Genomic DNA, 22,180 nt, shown 5'->3' on the forward strand with positions numbered 1-22,180 from the left:
ATCCCTACTGTTGGCTATTTTTGTAGTTTATTTCTTGTTATTGCTGATTTATCTTCTGTTGTGTGCATAAACCATAGTTTGATTATCCATTCTCCTGGTGATAAACAGCTCAATTATATCTACTTTTTGCTATGATGGATAAAGCTGCTACTGAACATTCTCCATGGATTTTTGGTAAACATATATTGTCGTTTCTCTTCTCAATTCACCTGAGGTGAATCACTGAGTCATAACATCAGTGAAAGTCTAGTTTTGAAAGAACTCCTAGACCTTTTCCAAAAGGGATTATGCCATTTTGTACTTCCACCAGCAGTGTATGAACGTTCTGGATGCTCCATATCCTTTCCAACATTTGTTTTTGTCATTTTTTTACACTTTAGTAAGGACATCTCATTGTAGTTTTAATCTGCATTTCCCTGATGATGTATGATACATTTTTCATTTGCCTATTGGGCATTTCTAGTTCTTATTTATTTTTTCATTGAATTATAATTACTTGTTTATGTTTCCCTTGATAGTAAGTCAGAGACTGAGTATATGTTTTATTTCTAGTATGTAGTATAATGTCAGTAAAATATTGAATAAATTAATCTGTCAACCAAATATTAGCAGGAAGAACACTCACAGTGCACTCAAGGAGCTCGTAGTCTAGTTATGGAAGCAGAAGGTCTAGAATAAATCATCAAAGTTTTTACTTGGTTTTGTTTTCTACAAAGTGACATATAGCAGTTTCATATTAATAGAATGTACTGGATGTATGAGTTGAAGAGGAGATGAAGCATTGTTAAGATCATTGTGGAGCTGTTTATGAATAAATTAAGTCCTTATGCCAGAGAAAACTAGATTAAATATTTGCTTAACGGGACATGAGTAATATTAGGAAAAGCAGTTGATTTAAAGAGACCAAATAAAAGTTCAGTGAACAATAATTTGAAGAAAATTGTCATAACTGTGTTGACAAAGGGGTCATGAGAAATCAGGTTTACAAGAAAAAAAGATGCCTGTTGGTACAGGGTATTTAATGTTTTCAAAAACATTTTTATTCACTACAACTTGTAGTTGTTAGGAAATTTTTTATATTTTTAAAGTTTTTAAAATTTTCTTAGGGAGGATGGGATGGGGGTAAGAGTTAAAAAGCTACCTATTGAGTATTATGTTCACTATTTGCAGGATGGGTTCACTAAAAGCTCAAACTTTAGCATTCTGCAGTATACCCATGTAACAAACCTGCACATGTACCCCCGAATCGAAAATCCGTTAAATTTATTTTTTAAATTATCTTAAAAATATAGAAAATGCACATAGTATATAAGGTATAAAGGCTGCCTCTCTAATTCCACTCTCTAGATGCAACCACTTAGGAATTTTTTGTGTATTCTTCCAAATATTTTCTATGTATATGCAGGGATATATATCATATAAATATTTATATGTATAGTACCCTCACCCTTACATACATCATCTTACTTCTTTTTAGTATAGGAGTAGTATGACACTATGTTTTACAGCTGCATAATACTTTTCTGTAGTCGCCTGTTAATGCGTATTTAGACTGTTTCCCACCTTTTACTATTATAATAGCACTTTGCCTGTTTTTTTGATACCTGGGATCCTTTAATGATAATAAAGAAATTTATTCCATTTACATTTATTTTCATAACATACATTCGGTCAACTTCTGCTTTGTGGTTAAGAGTTTATTTTGTGTATTTCTCTCCTGCTGAAAATTTGGTTTTTAGTGGTTTCTTTGTAATTATATTTAATATATTCAAACCTCTGTTTCTAAATGTATCAATTTTAGACAGTAACTACTGATGCCTGCTTTATAAAATGAGAAAATGAAGAGGGGTGAAAATAAAGATAGGGTACTGTCTCCTAAATTACTTCCTTATTAACTTGTGATTTTCATTTTTTTATATATTTTATATTGTCAGAGTTTATAATATTTACATTTTTTCTGTAATTATTGTTCCCACAGATATTTAGTCTTAGTTTTGTATTTAAATGAATGTATTGCTTACCTCCAGACCTGCTATTCCACAGCTTCACCATTATCTTAGTCCATTTTTGCTGCTATAACAAAATCCTGAGACAGGGTAATTTATAAAGAACAGAAATTTATTTTCTCATAGTTCAAGAGACTGAGAAGTCTAAGATCAAGGTGCCAGCAGGTTCAGTGTCTGACGAGGCCCTGTTGCCCATAGATGGTGCTGCCTAGGTTTCCTCATTGGCAGAAGAACAGAACAATGGAAGGCAAAGAGGGACCTTAGCTAGTGCTCTGTAGCCCGTTTATAAGATATTAACCTTTTCATGATGACTTAGTCACTTCCCGAAAGGCTCCACCTCTTAATACTACCACAATGGAGACTGTATTTCAACACATGAATTTTGGGAGACATTATGGCCATAGCAACCATGTTGAATTCTTCATTTTGATGCAGTTCTTAGTTTGCTGTTTTCCATTATTAATAAGTTTTTCAAGATGGGTCAATAAGTGCCATATTCCCTCTGTGTTTTCAAATGTTTGAGAGTGTTTTTCGTTTATCTTTATTTATGTTAGAGGTCAGCATGAGTTTGCCTGCGTTTGTCGATTACTTGATTTTCCTCCTTCTTGAGACAGCACTTATGCTTCCTATATGCAATAAGCTCTAACATTTTCTCTTACTGTATTTAAGTATGACCATTAGATTTATATTATATGGAAGTTTTTTAAATTTTTTTTTTAAAAATCTGTGCTAAAATATAGTATTAAATAACATGAGCATAGTGATCTAAGGTTACCAGCAGCTTCAATTCTACATGATCTCTCAAAATACCCTTTTGACAGATTTGCTGGGTACTCTGCCCTGGGGTCTTGTTTTCTATGGTTTTCTGTTTTGGGACAGCTAGTCTGAGATCAGCCTACTTCTTAGTGAAGTCACCTAGATTATTGGTCCTATTTTGATGAGTCTGGATTTATATATCTCTGCTAATTCTGCCTATCAGATACAAAGCAGGTTCATACTTCTCTCTTCTTACTACTTCACCTCCATGAAGTTTTTTTTTTTTTTTTAAGGTAGGAGACCTGCTCAGGGGAAATATCTCTCTTCTATCTCTGTCTCTCCTCCATTCTGAAGCTGGACCCCCACAAAGAATTACCCTACAATTCCAGAGTCCTATTCCTATCCTTAGACTATATTAAAGTTTATTGACTGTACCCCTCTAGACTCCCTCATTATTTTCAGTGAAATGTATACCTGACTGGAGATGCAGCCATATATCAACTGGTGGTGCACTCCACCTTTGGGACTGTGTCCAAATTTCATAGCAAGGCATGAGATTATGGTCGTTTTCTAATTCCACTGTAGATAGAATTTTCTTCCCAATTTCTCAAGTGTTTGTTCCTATAGAGTTTCAGGGAGGGAAGTAGAGTCATTTACTTGACTTCATCTTTTATTATCATCTCTTATTAGAGATCCTAAAGCTGACAGATATGACAGAAATTCTCTTTAAGGAAGATTATTCGAGAGTCTTTTAAGGTATATATTAAAGTGGGATGAGGTGACATACCAAAAACTCTCAGAATAATCTAGGCCAGTACAGTCTAACAGAACGCTCTGCAATGATGAAATTCGTCTCTATTTGTGTTGTCCAATATAGTAGTTACTAGCCACATGTAGTTACTGAGCACTTGAAATGTGGTTTGTGAAACTGAGAAATTGATTTGATATGAATTATTTCAAATTTAATTGTATAGGGCCACACTCAGCTAATGGCCATTATGTTGGACAGTGCAGATCTGGGCAATATAAAAGCCTGAACATTCAACTGTGATGAAAGAAATGGAAATAAAAGAGGATACCCAAGAGGTGTTAAGGAGAAAAGAAGCAGCAATGTTCCCATAGAGGAAAAGAGAAAGAGGAGATTTAAACAATTCAAAGGCAGTTTGCTCAGAAGAATGGGGAAACTGGTAGTACTGTCAAATGAAAAAGGGTATCTTTTGGAAAATCGATAATTTAACAGGTTGAGTTCCCAGTGGCAAGGAAACCTCTAAGTGGAAATGACTGTAAACAAGTAAAATTCTCACATGAATTGGGGGTGGGGGTGAGGGTCAGAGCTACCAAAAAGAAAATTTTTCCTTGACACTTCTGTCTTGGCCTCTTCTGCCAGCATACACTCCTTTTCAGAGATTGCCTTGTCCTCCTCAACATGCAGGGACCCTGGTATATGACACAATAATGATTGTTCAAAGAAATTACTATTTTACCTACTGAATGGTTAATATGAAATCAGTTTCTGAAACACTCACTGGTGCAGAGTATCAAAGAGAAACGGTTTTGTTTTGGAAAGGAATACAAGATAAAATATTGCTTGGCATACACATAGTACTTTTCGTCTGAAAGTCTCCACATACTCAGCAAGTTTAATTAATGAGAAAACCTCTAAGAAAGAGAAGTGATGAAATAAGGAAGACAGATACCAGTGTTCTATTTCTGTGATTTTTAAAAATCAAGCTTAGTATTTTCCTCTTCCATTAATGCACACAAGTGTAGCCCCATGAGACAGCTGTGAGATATTCATCTTTCTGCTGAATGATTTCTCTTGAAGGCATCTCACTTATGAGGGATAGCAACCACACAGAATCCTACCCCCTAACTGTATTGATGTCCTTTGCTCCATTTGCAATGGAAATCCATCCCTATCATCAGGGTGCAGCAAGCATTCTCTGATAATCGAGTCTGCACTGTCTCTGGAAAGATTGTTTTGTTGCAGAATGGAGCAGGTTATCTTCTTTATCAAAAATTACTCAAAACAAACATCCATGAATCTAGGACTAACATGCGTTGAAAGGGAATAGGCAAGGCCCCTTAACGGGTACCCTACTGTGTAATCTTCCTTTCATCTTAATTCAGAATCCCTTGGAAATTCAAGTTGCCGTATGCAAAAATATAAATTCTTCTAATTACTTATGTCTAGGGCACAGGTTTGGCCTAATCAAAAGAGATATGCAATAATATATCCTGGCATTTATTTTCATCTGTTGTAACTTGAGGATAGGTGCTGGGGTTTGGTTTTGGTCTCATGCCTTATTCTTTTTTGTTTTGTTTTTTGCGTTTTGCTTCCCAATTGAAATTGCCCAGTTGCTTTTCTCCTCCTTACTCAAAAAAGTAAAAAACGAAAACATTGTTCTGCCAAAAGAGAAAAATACCTCAGAAAACCCTGGCTTCTGAAGATTTTTACAAAGGGTTTAATGTTTTGCAAAATAAAGCTAGCTTCCATGTGCAAAACAGCTGTTTTTGTTTGAATGGGGGAAGATACTGATGGGTTTCAGTTGTTGCTTTTAACTCATCCAGGACTTCTGTATGTCTCCAGTCATATAGAGATCATTCACTTCTAGCCCACAGCCCTCTTAAATTCTCTGGGCCCAGGACATTAAGTTTGTCCCATCTTTTCTTGACTTTCTTTAGCCACCTGAGCCAGCATTGTCTTAATCTCTCCTCTTTACACGGTGCCCCTTGTTTGTCCAGTGACAAGGTTTACACTCTTTTCTCATTCGTGCTGAAGACCTCCTCACACCATCAAGATCACCATTGTCCAATAAGAGGCCATAGTGACCTTTCCATTTTAATACATTACTGTGAATTTAGAAGAGCTGATCTAACACTTTCCAGATTAAATGTCAAATTCTCAAAATTCAGATGGATTTGGAATCCACCTAAGCATATTTTTCTGCTTCCATTCCCAGTAGACTGCACAGTGGCACTGATTAGCACTAGCATTTTGTAATATCACTTAAGGCTTTAGCACTGTGGAGTTCTGCCAGTAATAGTGTTTAATTCACTTATATGTGCCAATTCATCTCTGTCAGGAACCTATTAATTTCTTCACTATTTTACTCTGTCCCTAGCCCCTATATAATGAGACACAGTAATCCCCATTTGTATAACCAAAAAACTCAGAGTCTCTTATAAATTATCCCTGATCCCACTGCTTTTAGTGACCAGAAAGCCTCTGTATTTCTTTTTCATATTTAAATCAATTTTCACAAGTTATTTTCTTTAGAAGAATACACTGGAACTCTAGGCCACTAAATTAGTGAAGTCATAGAAAAACTGCAGGATTTTGATGGGTTTGTTAACATGCATCCCTGTCCCAAGAAAGACTTCTATAATATCGAACTAAAGATGCACTGTTCCCACAAGCGCATGCTATCTGTGGGGAGGGAATGTGAATGAAAATCAGCCTTTGAAGCTACTATCAGCCTAGTCATCAGTGGGCAAGATATCAAAGTACCCATAGCATTGCTATCAAAGTAAAGACCCTGTAACAAATAAAGATCAGATATATAAAATTAATCCTCTTATGCTGTTGGCATTTCTGCATGCTGTGATCTTGAGTAAACAGGAGAATGACAGCTAAGTGATGAGGAAGAGTTAACGTAAATTCAAGAGAGTATTTCATTATATTATCATATGAAACTCACATACATCTTTACTGCCTGTTCTGTATTTTTCAGGATTGGAGCAAAACATCAGGAGCTAAGGGAAAAGCAGGCAAGAGGTCTTCTTGATTATGCTACTGGTGCAATTGGATCAGTATACGATATGGATGATGATGAAATGGACCCCAATTATGCCAGAGTGAACCACTTTCGGGAACCATGCACATCAGCAAATGTCTTTAGATCTCCATCTCCCCCTCGAGCTGGACCGTTTGGTTACCCTCGGGATGGCCGTCCACTGTCTCCAGAAAGAGACCACTTAGAGGGTCTCTATGCCAAGGTCAACAAGCCATACCATCCACTGGCTCCAGCTGACAGGTAATAAACTTAGTGATAGATAAATGTAGCTTTAGTTCAGTATGTTTCAAATCATCTCTACTGCTGAAACCGATAAAAAGTATCTCCTTCAATCGATGAAAACTGAAATGACTCAGTACCCTAGACAAGTGCCATCCTTTGACCAACGTGTAAGATATCCACCATCAAAAATAAAACAATAGCCAATTGTAAGGTGGCATGAATGAATAGTAGTAGCAGAGTTCATGATGCAACAGGGAGCCATTTTTGAAGGAAAATTGTGACAGACATCTCATGATGAAAACTTTGAACGAATATTGTCCTTTCTCCTAAGAGACCAAATGTAAAAGATTTATTCAGGAAGACGGCATGGCACATGGAGGTGGAGAGTCAGAAAAGAGAAAATGATAGCTTCCAAGTAGGTGTGATTGAAGTGGGAATTACAGATAGCTGCAGAGGAGCAGGGGCCTTTGAAAAGTAAGATGGGGATTTTGTACTCAAGGGAAAGGTGACCCTGTATAGATATTCATGGATGATCAGAGGTAGAAAAAGAGATAATCTTGGCAATAGGAGTTTGATGAAGTAGAGAAAGATAAGAGGTGACAAGGCCACGGATCTTTAGGTTTAGCAGCTAAGGAGAAGGATAATAGGACCATCTGTCAGTACAATTGAAGTAGGTAGAGAACAAGATGTTTTCAACCCCACCTCCTGCCAAAAGTAAAATGTTTCATGTCTTGAAAGATTGATGTAAGAGAGGTTTAGTCAATATACATTGTTAGGTGACCCTTGGAATTACACATGCAAGGAATGAGTTGACTGACCTTGGACTAATCTGACTAGCTTGACGAGGGAAGTGGTGGGGTAGAAGGGTAGCAGGCACAGAGAGCTCTCATTCTATATGAAGAAAAGCCTTGTTTTCCAGACTTCTTAGGGTTCTGACAACCACTCAGTCCCTATTAGGAACCAGCCTTTATGTGATAGCATGATATATTGCATATGTTTACCATTTACATTTCCCCAGCTGGGTGATATTATGCACTTTCAATTAGGTTGGGGAGAGGAAGGGAAATCATGGCATTTTTATGCAGACTGTAAAGTGTAGCTTCACAAGACTGATTACCTTTCAGAGCCTTTCCAATAACCAAGTGGGAAGGAAGGAGCAATTTTTAATCCTTACTGTCAGGCTTCCAGGTTGATAATATTAAAGAAAGATGGTCAAGTTTTTCTTTGGGACAAAATGAAAATATAAATTTTTATGACTGTGATATAGCCATAATAACTAAACTGCTAATTCAAAGAATTGATTAAGAGTTGGATTTTTCTCCCCAACCTTCATAGTGGATTGAATTTTATCATATAAATAATAACACCAGGCATGAGTCTCTTCTGGCCCAAACTGTAGTCAATCTTACCTTCCCTAAATTAGATAGGTCTTCATAACAATCCTCTCTGCATATTCCACAGCTAGAATCCCAACACGGAGGGACTGTTTATAGGAACCTCCCAAGCCAGTATTTTCCAATACTAATTCCATGGAAATAAATATGAGGCATTTTATTAAAAAAAAAAAAAAGATTCACAAGTCAACTATGTATGGGGAATTCTAGGAATTCTGGGGTAAGCCACAAGGAACAGGTTTTCTTTTTTTTTTTTTTTCCTTTTTCGAGACAGAGTCTCACTTTTTTGACCAGGCTGGAGTGCAGTGGTGTGATCTCGGCTTACTGCAACCTCCGCCCCCTAGGTTCAAGCGATTCTCCTGCTTCACCCTCCCAAGTGAGTAGCTGGGATTACAGACACCTGCAACCATGCCTGGCTAATTTTTGAATTTTTAGTAGAGACGGGGTTTCACCATCTTGGCCAGGCTGGTCTTGAACTCCTAACCTCGTGATCCACCCACCTCGGCATCCCAAAGTTCTGGGATTTGAGGCATGAGCCACCGGGCTCGGGTGGAATAGCTTTTCTTATTGCAGTCTTCTTATGCCCAATATGCTGACATGCATTCTGAGTTTTTAAGAAGACCCATCCAATAACCAGCATGCATTATCCCCCAAATTTTTGTCACCTAAAGCATATGTTTCCCCTAGATCTTTGCAACACTATTTAGGAAACTATATACTAACTAGTTTTCATCTATGTAGATGTGACCAGAAAATAAACTTCTTACAATAATCTTAACTGCAGCCGCTATAAAATGATATCAAGAAAAAAATAATTGTTGACTGCCCAGTCCAGATATATGTGTAAAAGAGTCTTACTTTTGGCTCTGACCCCCTTATATTAAAAGTGATCTAAAGCTGCTTTCAGTAGAGTTTAGACTGCTGTCCTATTTTTGGATAGCAGAATTATACTTAGAATTATCTTTATCCTGCTCTTATATTTAATTACACTTAAAGACTGCCCTGCTCCTTGTTCTTCAAGTCTTCAAGCAAGCTGATTTTGTCCTGGTACATAGTAAGCATTCAATAATGTTAGCTATTGTCATCGTCATTGTTACTATTATTATTACTCTCCTTTTTCAGTGAAATTCTGAACTTCCCTGATATGCCTGTGCCCAGATAAGTCTAAGAAGAGTTGCTATGGCAGTTTCCCTAGTAGTATCCATAAGCAGGAACCGACTAATTCTAAACCTACCATATGTACTATTAGAGGGCAATGCCATTCATCCATTCATCTTTTCAGTCCTTAACTCATTTAGTAATTATGTATTTGACACCTAATGTGTTCTAACTACTGTAGAAAGCTTTAGGGAAGATAGATGATTAAGAAACAGTCCCAGGCCAGAGGAGGTCATAATCTAGTGAGTAGAGGACCAACACATGTAGAAATGGATCATTGCAATGTCTTGCGAATAGAAGGAAAAGAAGTTTTTATTTTCTAACTCTGCCTAAGCTAGTCAGGAAAGTCCTCCAAACAGAGGTGATATTTGAACTGGCTCTAGAAGGGTAAGACAGGAGCAGTTGCAGTAGGAGAATTGTTTTCTTTGCAGAATAATTAAGCATGTACAAGGGCAAAGTGGCCTGAAAGAGCAGGCCTGTAGGGGAGCTAAGAATCACCCGGACAGAGTGTGGGTGGGAAGGAAAGTGATAGGAAAAGAGGTTGCAAAGCAGGCTGAGGTCAGTTTGTGATTTAATGGGTTGTATCTTAGGCTGCTACTTATTGAGTGGTAGTGGCTGTCCAGAAATCTGTGTTAACGAAGGTTCTGAGGCAAGGCACAGTATAATCCCAGCTCTTTTGGGAGTCTGGGTAAGGGGAATCACTTGAGGCCAGGAGTTGGAGGCCAGGAGTTGGAGACCAGCCTGAGCAATATAGCAAGACCCCATCTCTACAAAATGTTTTCTTTTCTTTTTTTTTTTTTTTTTTTTTTTTTTTTTTGAGTCTCACTCTGTCACCCAGGCTGGAGTACAGTGGCATGTTGTCAGCTCACTGCAACCTCCACCTCAGGGTTCAAGCAATTCTCGTATCTCCACTCCCAAGTAGCTGGGACTACAGGCACGAGCCACCACCCTGACTCATTTTTTGTATTTTTAGTAGAGATGTGGTTTTGTCATGTTGACCAGGCTGGTCTCAAACTCCTGACTTCAGGTGATCTGCCCACCTCGGCTTCCCAAAATGCTGGGATTACAGGCATGAGCCACCATGCCCAGCCTCTACAAAAGTTTTTTTTTTTTTTAATTATCCAGGTGTAGTGGTGTGCACCTGTAGTCCAACCTACTCAGGAAGCTGAGGTGGGAGGATGGCTTGAGCCCAGAAGTCCAAGGCTGTAGTGACCTGTTGATTATACCACTGCACTCCACCCTGGGTGACAGAGAAAGATCCTATCTCAAAAGAAAAAAAGAAGGGTTCTGAAGTTATGCCTGAATAGGGGTTATTTTTCCTGGACTCTAGAATGATGAGTGGTAGCAAGCGTGTAAGGGGTTTTGATGTATTTGCCAATCAGTGGACAATGGGAGCCACTAAAGTGTCATAATTGGGGAATGAGCTGATGGATTTGTGTTTTGGGAAAATAGCTCTTCCAGCTTGACGACAGACAAAGAAGACCCTGGTTAGACTAAGAGACAAAGTTAGAGATGATTACAGTAGTAAATGAGGACAGGAGCTTGTCCTCATTTGACTCCTCATTTGAGGAGGGGTGTTGGAGACAGGAGAGTATAAGAAGCAGCCCAAAACCTTAGCTTAAAACAAACACAAAGATGTTTCGCAGATATCACAGACACGAGGCTTTCAAATGCTTCAGAGAGCTCAGTGGAATAAGGACTGAAAAGAGCGCTTTAGATTTGGCCACTAAAAGGTCATCAGTTAATTTAGAGAGAACAGTTTTAGTAGCTAAGTAGGACCAGAGGGAGAATTACAATGAGAAGAGAATTGATGAAGAGGTAAGAACTTAAAGAGTGAGCTCTTGGTGACAGAGAACAGTTATAGAATGGAAAAGTTGCAGCTTTGAAGTTCCTTCTGTGACAGTATTTCAGAGCTAACAAGAGAATTCAGAGACTGTCTAGAGTGACCTTCTCATATGATTATTGCAGAAACTGAGGCCCAGAGAAGTTGAGTGACTTGCCCAAGATCACACAGCATGGAATCAGGACTTTATTCTAGATCTCTCTGTTCTACAGTTTTCTTTTCCCTACCCCACACTATGATATAGACCCACACTCTCATTTCCTGCTTGAGGAATGTATTAGTCCATTCTCGCACTGCTATAATAAGATACCTGTGACTGGGTAATTTACAAAGAAAAGAGATTTGATTGGCTCACAGTTCTGCAGGCTGTCCAGCAAGCATGATGCTGGCATCAGCTCAGCTTCTTGGGAGGCCTCCGGAAACTTTCTATCGTGACAGAAGGCAAAGGGGAAGCAGGCAGTTCTTACATGGCAGAAGCAGGAGCAAGACAAAGAGGAGGGAGGTGCTACACACTTCTAAATGGCCAGATCTCATGAGAACTCACTCACTATTACAAAAACAGTACCAATGGGGAAATCCACCCCCATAATCAAATCACCTCCCACCAGGCCCCACCTCCAACATTGGGGATTACAATTAGACATGAAATTTAGGCAGGAACACAGATCCAAACCATATTAAGGAAATGAGTACCTGGATAAGTAAAGAAGCATCCATCTGGGCTCCCAACATGTAATGGCAGATTAAATCATGGGTTTGGGGATGAAGCTGATAGGGGTCCAGTCCACTTCCAAATATTCCTGCGTGAGCTGCATGACTTATCCAAGATGGCTTTTTTTTATTTTCATGCATATAATTCAACAAATACTTATTGAGTATCCACTAAGGGCCAGGGCCTGAGTTCAGTACTGAACTTACCAGGGAACTGGGAGGAAGATGATTATGCCGCCTTCATTATGGAGATTAGGATCCAATGGCAATGCGAAGTCCTAAACATGCAGTGGGAACACAGTGTGGAAAGTGCAACTGAAGAGTAAGTGCAGGGTACTGGCTGGGGCCAGGCAGTAAAGGTGAAAATAGAGGGGAGAGGAAGCATGATGTGTTAGGGGGACTGAAAGACTCTCAGTAAAATAGAAACCTGGTGGGAGGGATAAATGGAAAGAGAGAACATGGGATGGCCTCAGAGCTGACCAAAGACAGGGAAGAGAGGTTGGCCAGCCTTGATGAAGAGTTTGGACTCCATCCTGAGGGAGGCAGGGCAGGGTTTGGGTTGGGGAAGAGACTGAGGGTTTTAACGTGAGATATAATCCTGGAATTCAATAGGCTGTTTAATAGCATAGGCGATTTATCCTCACCTACTTATTTGTAAAAGGGAAGATTATAATAATAACCTTGCATCTGTGATGGTTAAATATGATTTTACATTTTGCTTTTTTTTCTATCTCCTTATGAAACATACCCTATTTGTCCATATATCTCTGTCTTATAGTAACAGATCATGTGTACGTGGCCCATACTAGCTTTCTAACAGAGGCAACTTTGGTCTCATACCTACTTGCTTCTCAAAGGTTGGCCCTGAACCTTCAGCCCATCTTAGGAAAAGAAAAAAAAAAAAAAAAAAAAAAAAAGTTGCCTTATAAAAGATTCATCTGTAAACGACAGCGGTTAAAAAAAAAAAAAACCTTTTTACCACCAGGACAGAGACACATGACTGGATTTTCACAGTGCTGGTTCTTCCAGGATTTGAACATAGCATGGGTTAAATCCTGCCCTCAAAGCCTGACAATTACTCAGGTTTACAGTGTGTTAGTTTTCCACCACAATGCCAGCATTGAAAGGGCTCCCACAGTGTATGAACATGAAAACTTTGTGTCTGGATGAGGACAAAACAGTCCCAAATAGGGGGCTAGAAGGTACGTGTGGCACACAACACAAATGCAGTTTTGCATTAGTTTGTGTGACAATTTGCCATTCATTTCTAGAGGTTGCCAAATGGGTTGCCAAATGCACATATTATCAGTAAAAAAAAAAAAAAGTTTTTGGATGTTTACCTCTAAAAATATGGGCATTTGTTTCTAACTGATAGATACTAATTTACCCTACTACTATATTACATGTAAGACACATACCAAATAGAGAAATTAATTTTAAAATGAGACTTTAACAAATTATAAGTAGTGGTTCTGATATTTTCTTCCTCCCTCAAATGGGGTTTATACAGCCCATTTTGGAAGCCACTGGTCTCAGATTCAGGCTTCATGGTAGTTGGGACCTATCCTGCCTTTGCTCACCCTGTCTCCTCAGTTCCTGGGGCAGTCTGTCCTCAATAAATATTTTTGGAATAATGAATGAATGAATAGTTTAACAGAATCTTTTTTTTTTTTTTTTCTTGAGATGGAGCTTCACTCTTGTTGCCCGGGCTGGAGTGCAATGGCACAATCTTGGCTCACTGCAACCTCCACCTCCCGGGTTCAAGCGATTCCCTTGTCTCAGCCTCCCAAGTAGCTGGGATTACAGATGTGCACCACCACACCCAGCTAATTTTTTATATTTTTAGTAGAGACGGGGTTTCACCATGTTGGCCAGGCTGTTCTCGAACTCCTGACCTCGTGATCTGCCCACCTTGGCCTCCCAAAGGGCTAGGATTATGGGCATGAGCCACCGTGCCTGGCTGGTTTAACAGTATCTTCGAGTTGGCTAGGACCTTCAGTGGTCAAGCCTCATGTCCCACTCATCAGAGGCATCTTCTCCACGAACTGCCTCATGAATGTCACCTAACTCACGTTGGCATACTTCAGTGACAAAATTCATGAGGCATCCGTTTTCTTTTAGATGACTCTAGTTGATGTAGAAATGCCCACTTTTTACCCACCCAAACACTGTCTCCATGTAGCTTTTGCCAGGGATTTTGGGTTGAGCTACCCGGACACAGCATCTAAGCCTCATTAACAACCTTTTAGATATCTAAAGTGACTCCTATGACCACCTTCACTAACAAACATTTATGAACTCTAAACATGTGCCAGGCTCTGTGCTCAGCACTGGCCTTAAGAAGAATATAGAAAACACAGCAAATGACCTTGAGAAGTTTCTTATATAATCATTTCTTCAGCATAAACTCCCACAGCTGTTTTAGCCCCTTCTTAAATTACAATTCACACCTTCAGCCCTCTTGGCAGCCATTTGGGGTATATGTACACTAAAGTCTTTTGAGTGTATGATTCCTTTGTTGGGCATGGCTTGCAGAACTGGGTACCCTATTTCAGATATGGTCAGAAAACCACGGAAATCAGTGGGACTCTGGGTATCCTTTGATTTTAATCCTTTGCACTTATTAATGTGGCCTAAGCTTTTACATCCATTGTCATTATTAGCTTCTATTGCACTTTTAACTAAATGCCTGGTTTTTTTGTTTTTTTTTTCACTTGAGTTGCTATCAAACGAGATTTCCCAATAAATTTACAAAATCCTATATTGGTACAATAACTTTTTTAAATGTGGGATAGTCTTTCCCAAGTTGAATATTTACTTGTTAGGTTTAGCTCATTGTTGTAGCCAATAAAGATATTTTAAAGTATCAATTTTTGTACTCCAATGTATATATTATTCTTCCTAAATTGTACCATCCTCATGTTTAATCATTGTGAGCCCATCCATATCATTGATAAGATCATTGATCAGTGTCAGATACAATCCCTGCATCACATCACTCGAGACCTCCATGAATCAACACTCTTTGCGATCTTCAGTTAGCTATTAATCTAGTCTGCTATTATCTAGTCTGCATTTTCCAGTTCATCTGAACTTATCTTACTAATAACGAGGTACACCATGTTTGTGAAAATCCTTTGATTTACCACTCTGGTAACCCTAAGAAGAAAAGGAATTACGATTGGGTGTGGTGGCTCAAGCCTGTAATCCCAGCACTTTGGGAGGCCAAGGCAGGTGGATCACCTGAGGTTGGGAGTTCGAGACCAGACTGACCAACCTGGAGAAACCCCATCTCTCCTAAAAATACAAAATTAGCTGGGCGTGATGACCCACTCAAAAAAAAAAGGGGGGGGAACTGTTTGTTCTTGATGAATCTTAGAGAGCACTTTTTTTTTTTTTTTTTTTTTGGAGATGAAGTTTCGCTTTTGTTGCCCAGGCTGGAGTGCAGTGGCGCAATCTCAGCTCACTGCTACTTCCACCTCCCAGGTTCAAGCGATTCTCCTGCCTCAGCCTCCCAAGTAGCTGGGATTACAGGTGTCCGCCACCATGCCTGGCTAATTTTTTGTATTTTTAGTAGCGACAGGGTTTCATCACTTTGGCCAGGCTGGTCTCAAACTCCTGACCTCAGGTGATCCGCCCGCCTCGGCATCCCGAAGTGCTGGGATTACAGGCATGACCCACCGCGCCCAGCCCCCTTTTGTCTTTTTCCTCTAATATTCATAAATAATGTGTCCATTTAGACTTAATTATGCAAAATAACACTTTCTGTGAGCTGGTGTAATACCAGGCATTTAGAGGCACTTAGTATTTGCTTACTAAATACTTACTTAGTGACTGATATATGGCAGCTATAAAATTAAAGTGGCAAGCAGCACACAGCTCCTCAGTGCTCCAGTTAAGCAGCTTTGGTTTTCCAGCATGTATCCACTAATTTTGCAGGAAGCTTTTATTGAGCATCTGTTGTATTTCAGAGGCATACAAAGAAGTTTAGAAGCAATCTGACTCCCAAGGAATTCAGTCTGATAGCCTAAACTATCTCATAAACAAATCATTACAATATAATACGTTCCATTAGAATAGAGGTGTATACGGGATATATTGTAAAAATCATGAAATTGTAAGTGCATTCAGTGTGAGAAAGACCTGAAACTATAGATTTATCTTTGCAGGGCCTTGGTTCAAATGTATTAATTTTTCAAAGCCTGATCTCTCACTGTAAAATGAAGACATGAGGCCAGGTGCGGTGGCTCACGCCTGTAACCCCAGCACTTTGGGAGGCCAAGGCAGGTGGATCACAAGATCAGGACATCAAGACCACCCTGGCTAACACAGTGAAACCCTGTCTCTACTAAAAATACAAAAAAAAAAAAAAAAAATTAGCTGGGCATGGTGGCGGGTGCCTGTAGTCCCAGCTACTTGGGAGGCTGAGGCAGGAGAATGGCATGAACCCGGGAGGCGGAGCTTGCAGTGAGCCAAGATCATGCCACTGCACTCCAGCCTGGGCGACAGAGCAAGACTCTGTCTCAAAAAAAAGAAAAAAAAATGAGGACGTGAGTATACTTGCTCTTGTCTGGTTTATTCATGGATTAAACGAAATCATTTCAGTGTTTGGCTCAATAAATGTCAACTGTATTTAGGAATATTATTGGAGTATATATTATCAGACTGCATTACATATTATTGGTATATATATTGAGAAGATTATTGAACTGAATATAACTATTGAGGAAGGTTATTGATTATATCTAGCTGTTGACCATTTAAAATAATAGGTTTGGGAACCTGTTAGAGTCCATCTGTTCCACTGTTCCATGTTTAATGGTTAATTCCTAGCTCCAGCCTCAACTCCTGCCAGTGTATTGCAATCATCAGAAACAAAAAGTAGAAACAGAAGAGCAAGTGAGGAGATGAGAGGCAAGAAAACGTTAAAAAAAGTGCAGATTCTTTTTATTTATTTATTTATTTATTTATTTTTTTTTTTTTTTTTTTTTTTTTTTTTTTTTTTGAGGTAGAGTCTCGCACTGTCACCTGGGCTGCAGTGCAGTGGCACGATCTCAGCTCACTGCAACCTCCACCTCCCAGGTTCAAGCAATTCTCCTGCCTCAGCCTCCCAAGTAGCTGGGATTACAGGCGCCTGCCACCACGCCTGGCTAGTTTTTTGTATTTTTAGTAGAGACAGGGTTTCACTATGTTGGCCGGGCTGGTCTCGCACTCCTGACCTCAGGTGATCCACCTGCCTCGGCCTCCCAAAGTGCTGGGATTACAGGCATGAGCCACTGCACCCAGCCCAACAGTACAGATTCCGTTAGATCAGTCGTATCATCTGCATAAGTGAAGAGAGCATTCATTACACACTGAGCTACTTTGGCAATTGTTTGTAACAAACCCTAGCTCATTAGATGTCCCTAAGCTCATCATCAGAACTAAGGCAAGATCCTACCATGTCACTTGATTGTCCATTTGGTTCTGAGTCGGGCTTAACAATCATCCACAGAATGGGCTAGTCGAATTTCTGTGAGTCCCAGAAGAGCTGTCAATAACAGCAGTGTTGAGTCAGATGCTGTTTGACTGTAAACAACAGAAAACTCAGCTGATACACATGTGTCTTGCCCACTAAGGAATTTAGATGGCCTCTTTCCCTCTTCCTCTCTTGCCTTTCCCAGTGGCAAAGTCTTTTCTTCATATTGCATCATGATTCCAAGATGGCCGTTACCACTCTGGGTTTCATGTCCACCTTCCAGGGAGAAATAAGGAGAAAGGCGCAAATGGCCAATGGAATGTGCTAGTCAAGTTCATCCCTTTGAAAAGATTCCCCAGGAGACCCCAACAACTTCTCATTGGCAAAAAATGTATTAAAAGATTTACTCTAGTTACAAAAAGGTGTTGAGAAATAGAACTTCAACTTTCCAGTAAACAAAGTCAAGAGAGAAGTGAGTAGTGAGTGGCTTTTAGGGAGCCACTCTGTGGAATCCACCACAAATAGATTACCTTTAGATGTCTTTTCTTTTTTTTTTTTTTGTTTCACTTCCCTTTAATAATGGAAAAGTTATAGATTCATGGTATGTAGTACTTCCATCAAATATATTCTTGTTAACTCCCTGTGAGAGGCTATCCTTAAGTAGACCCTCTTTTATTTATTTATTTTTTATTATTATACTTTAAGTTCTAGGATACATGTGCACAACGTGCAGGTTTGTTACATATGTATACATGTGCCATGTTGGTGTGCTGCACCCATTAACTCGTTATTTACATTAGGTATATCTCCTAATGCTATCCCTCCCCACTACCCCCTCCCCACAATAGGACCCGGTGTGTGATGCTCACCTTCCTGTGTCCAAGTGATCTCATTATTCAATTCCCACCTATGAGTGAGAACATGCGGTGTTTGGTTTTCTGAACAGTAGACCTTCTTTTATAGCTCAGGCAGAAATATTTCAGCCTGAACAACTTCTTGTTTTACATTTTTTATTTTTAATTTTTGTGAGTATATAATAGGTATATATATATGTATTTATGGGGTGCATGAGATATTTTGATACACCCATGCAATGCATAATAATCACATCATGGAAAATGGGATATCCATCCCTTAAGCATTTATCCTTTGTGCTACAAACAATCCAATGACACTCTTTTAGGTATTTTTAAATGTACAATTAAATTAACATTGACTAGAGTCACCCTGTTGTGCTATCAAATACTCGGTCTTACTCATTCTTTTTTTTTTTTTTTTTTTTTGAGACGGAGTCTCGCTCTGTCGCCCAGGCTGGAGTGCAGTGGCCGGATCTCAGCTCACTGCAAGCTCCGCCTCCCGGGTTCACGCCATTCTCCTGCCTCAGCCTCCCAAGTAGCTGGGACTACAGGCGCCCGCCAGGTCGCCCGGCTAGTTTTTTTTTTTTTTGTATTTTTAGTAGAGACGGGGTTTCACCGTGTTAGCCAGGATGGTCTTGATCTCCTGACCTTGTGATCCACCCGTCTCGGCCTCCCAAAGTGCTGGGATTACAGGCTTGAGCCATCGCGCCCGGCCGGTCTTACTCATTCTTTCTAACTATTTTCTTGTACCAATTAACCATCCCCACCTCCCTTCCACTGCTCTGCCTAAATAACTCCTAGAGGCAACTGGGGGACATACATTCCTAATTTTCATGACCACTGAAAAAGCATGTGCTTTGGGAATTCTAAAATAAAGGCAATGAGGGATAGAAAAAGCATTAACAGGAAGCTTTGTAGCTGTGTGAACAGCTGGATGTGAACATATCTTATATCACTGGGGCAATATAGGATAGCTGATATCTCTTTGTCACAACAGTTCATTAATTTCAGAGATTCAGCCTTTCATTGAGCCACAGCATTGTCATGTACAGCTCATACCTCTGTTGGTGTTTGTCCCCAGTCTCTTTCTCTCTAGTGAGTCTTTTTCTCTCTGTCTTTTCCAGTTAATTTTATTGTAGTTTAATAGCATTTTGGCTCTCACCTCTGACTCATGACTTTGTGTGGCTGTGTGTAGGGACTTGAACAGTGAATACAGTAGATTACTTAGAGATTTGTTTTTAGTTTCTACAAATGAACAAAAGTGATCACATTTCAGTGTGGGAATCCCAATGATAAATGCCATTTCCATAGAGAGTTAACTCATCAATTGAACAAAGCAATCAGATTTTTTTTCTTAGAACATATTACCATCAATTTTTAAGTGACTTTAAACAATAATGAGAAATCTCTTAATGAAAGAATCTCTGTGACCAGATAAATGCTAATAGTAACTGATATACCATTAACTCTACTTTCCTCCATCCTGTCTCTTTAAAACTTGATGTTCTCATTAATTTTTTCCCATCGTCTGAGAGCCCTACCCTTGGGACTATACTAGTTATATCTGCCTTAATTGTCAGTGTCCAGGGGTGACAGATGTAGACAATCTTCTCCTTTATTATGCATGAGCTAGGCAAAGAGGGTTTGTACTCAGTGACCATTCATTTTCAAGGCCCCTTCCCCCCATCCTCAACCACTGGGGGTAAGTGGGCATGTTTGAGGAATGTTTGCCAAAGGGTTACCCTGATTTATTAAAGCTGCCATTTAAGCATTTAAGCATTGACCGGGATGCTTTTCAAACAAATTACCTGATCCTTAGGATCTATTCATCTAACTAATTGTTTACTAAGAAGAGGTTGGAAGGGATTTACAGAATTTCTTCATTTCAACATAAAATAACACAAAGAGAATGGCACAGAATCCAGAGTTTCTTGCCCTCCAGAAGGATGCAGCTGACAATCTGGAATAATAACGGTGATATGCTATGATAGGGGTGAGCCAGAGATGCTTGAATGCAGATCTGGCTCCTTGAAGGAATCCGTATTATGACCTAAAGAAGAACTAGAAACTGAGTGGGTATAAGGGCATGCACAAAGGCCCACAGAGAAAACATGGTACATTTAGGAAACTGCGCATATTAGAAGAGCTGGAGTGTAGAATGTAAGTTAGGGCCAGCTGGAGGTCAGAGATGAAAGTTAGCACAGGCCATGTTGTTAAAGGCCAGATAATCTAAGATAAAACATTTAGACTTTAGCCCAGGGCAACGAGGAATGCTTAAAGTAGGGTTGGCATGTTCAGATGTGTGCTTTAGAAAGATGACAGAAATCCTGTGGAGTAGGAATCTGTTTCACCAATGAAAAACTAGAGGCTCTGAAAAACTAGAAGCTCTGAGAAATTGTGAAACTTACCTATGGTGACACAGATAATAGGTCGGCAGAGCTAAGGTTTCAAACTCTTACTCCAAAACTCATGCATGAGCTTCTGGCCATGCTAGGGTTTTTCAAACTTCATGTTATACCCTATTAGTACATCTTAAAATCAATGTAGTATGATCAATGAATATTTGTTAATAGAATATAAAGGAAAAAGAAAGAGCATTACATATACAGTAAGTAATTAAGCATTGTTTTGTATTTTTGTTGCATATGTATGTAAAATGTGTGTGTGTGTGTGTATATATATATATATATAGAGAGAGAGAGAGACATAGGGTAGGTGTGTAGCTGAGTATTGGGACCTGATGCAAAATGCATTTCTCACAGTAGATTGCAGTTAAATGTTGGAAACTACTAAGCATGTGCAAATAGCATGCATGCTGCTGCTGACCTGCCAGATATTTCTCCCTTCCTCCCTCATTTATTCGTTCATTAACTCATTCATTCATCCCATTAAAAAAATTATATGTATGTTTTGTGAAAAGCACCCTACTCAAGGCTACAGGGTACAAAAGCAAATCAGAAGCCTTGGGCTTTGACCTACTTCTCTGTAGTAGTGCTAGATCTGTGTTGATCTACCACACTTACTCCAGGCCTCTTGTGACCTGTGCTTTGCATTAATCTCTTAGGCTAAGCCACATACCTTTTCATTATACAATCTTTGCTGATGCTAAGGACAGATTCCAAAGTGCCCTCCTTATAATTTTTGTATTTAATGCAAAGTGTAATCAAGAATAGGCCATTGTTAGGTCAATTGCTTTTCTGTATTTATCTTTTCAAACAATAAATAATCAGTGGGATGAAAAGGGGCTGGAAAAGATAGTTTTGATGGTATACTCATAATTATCCAATGTCTTAAGGAGACATTTTAATATTTATATGCTGTGAAATATCCTCTCTTCTGGAAAGCTGACTGAAGATTGATATGAACCCAGCCAGAAATAGAATTCAGGAGCCATTATTTTGCACAGACTTAAATCAATCCTGAGCAAGCACTCTGGATTTCCCCAAACTTGGCCATTACTCAACCTCTCACTCTCCAAATTGCCAAGACTTCTGTATACCACACTAAGAAGGATATTCTTTTCCATGTAGATGCAGAAGATTTTCTATGTCAAGTTCAGTAGGGGGCCTAGGCTCAAGCCATGCTCATCCTTAGAGGAAAACCTGAAGGGATATCCTTATACCATGCCCTCTATTGATTTCTTCATGAGAAAACGAAGCCCCAAAAATGCCAGTCAGGTCACACGCACACTTAACACCAAGAGCTTAAGGTGTAGTCACATCTTACAGGGAAGGTTAGTCTTTAAAGTCAAACATGAGATAAGAATAGCTCACAGTCAAAACTACCCTTGAAAATCCCTTAAACTACCCTTTAAGCATAGTGTGTATGATATTATATACAACATTTGTATTAATTATTATTTACACTGTGGTTTAAGAGCCAGGAGATAGAACAAAGGAAGACAATAAAGGAAAATCTGTATATAAGAGACAGCTTAGCAGTTAAGGCCATAGATTCTAAAGCCAAACCTTCTTGATT

General features: G+C 39.2%; 1 protein-coding gene across 3 annotated transcripts in view; it reads left to right on the forward strand.

The window, feature by feature from the left end:
• PARD3B (par-3 family cell polarity regulator beta) overlaps nucleotides 1–22,180 on the forward strand; it is a 1,146,560-nt gene that overhangs the window by 950,234 nt on the left and 174,146 nt on the right. For all 3 annotated transcript variants that reach the window (XM_010352639.2, XM_030916822.1, XM_010352640.2), the window contains one exon: nucleotides 6,497–6,799. In XM_010352639.2, the coding sequence (XP_010350941.1) occupies nucleotides 6,497–6,799 (303 nt within the window). The remainder of the gene's footprint in view (nucleotides 1–6,496; nucleotides 6,800–22,180) is intronic.

Source organism: Rhinopithecus roxellana, chromosome 14, assembly GCF_007565055.1.
Source record: "Rhinopithecus roxellana isolate Shanxi Qingling chromosome 14, ASM756505v1, whole genome shotgun sequence".
Lineage (NCBI taxonomy): Eukaryota > Metazoa > Chordata > Mammalia > Primates > Cercopithecidae > Rhinopithecus > Rhinopithecus roxellana.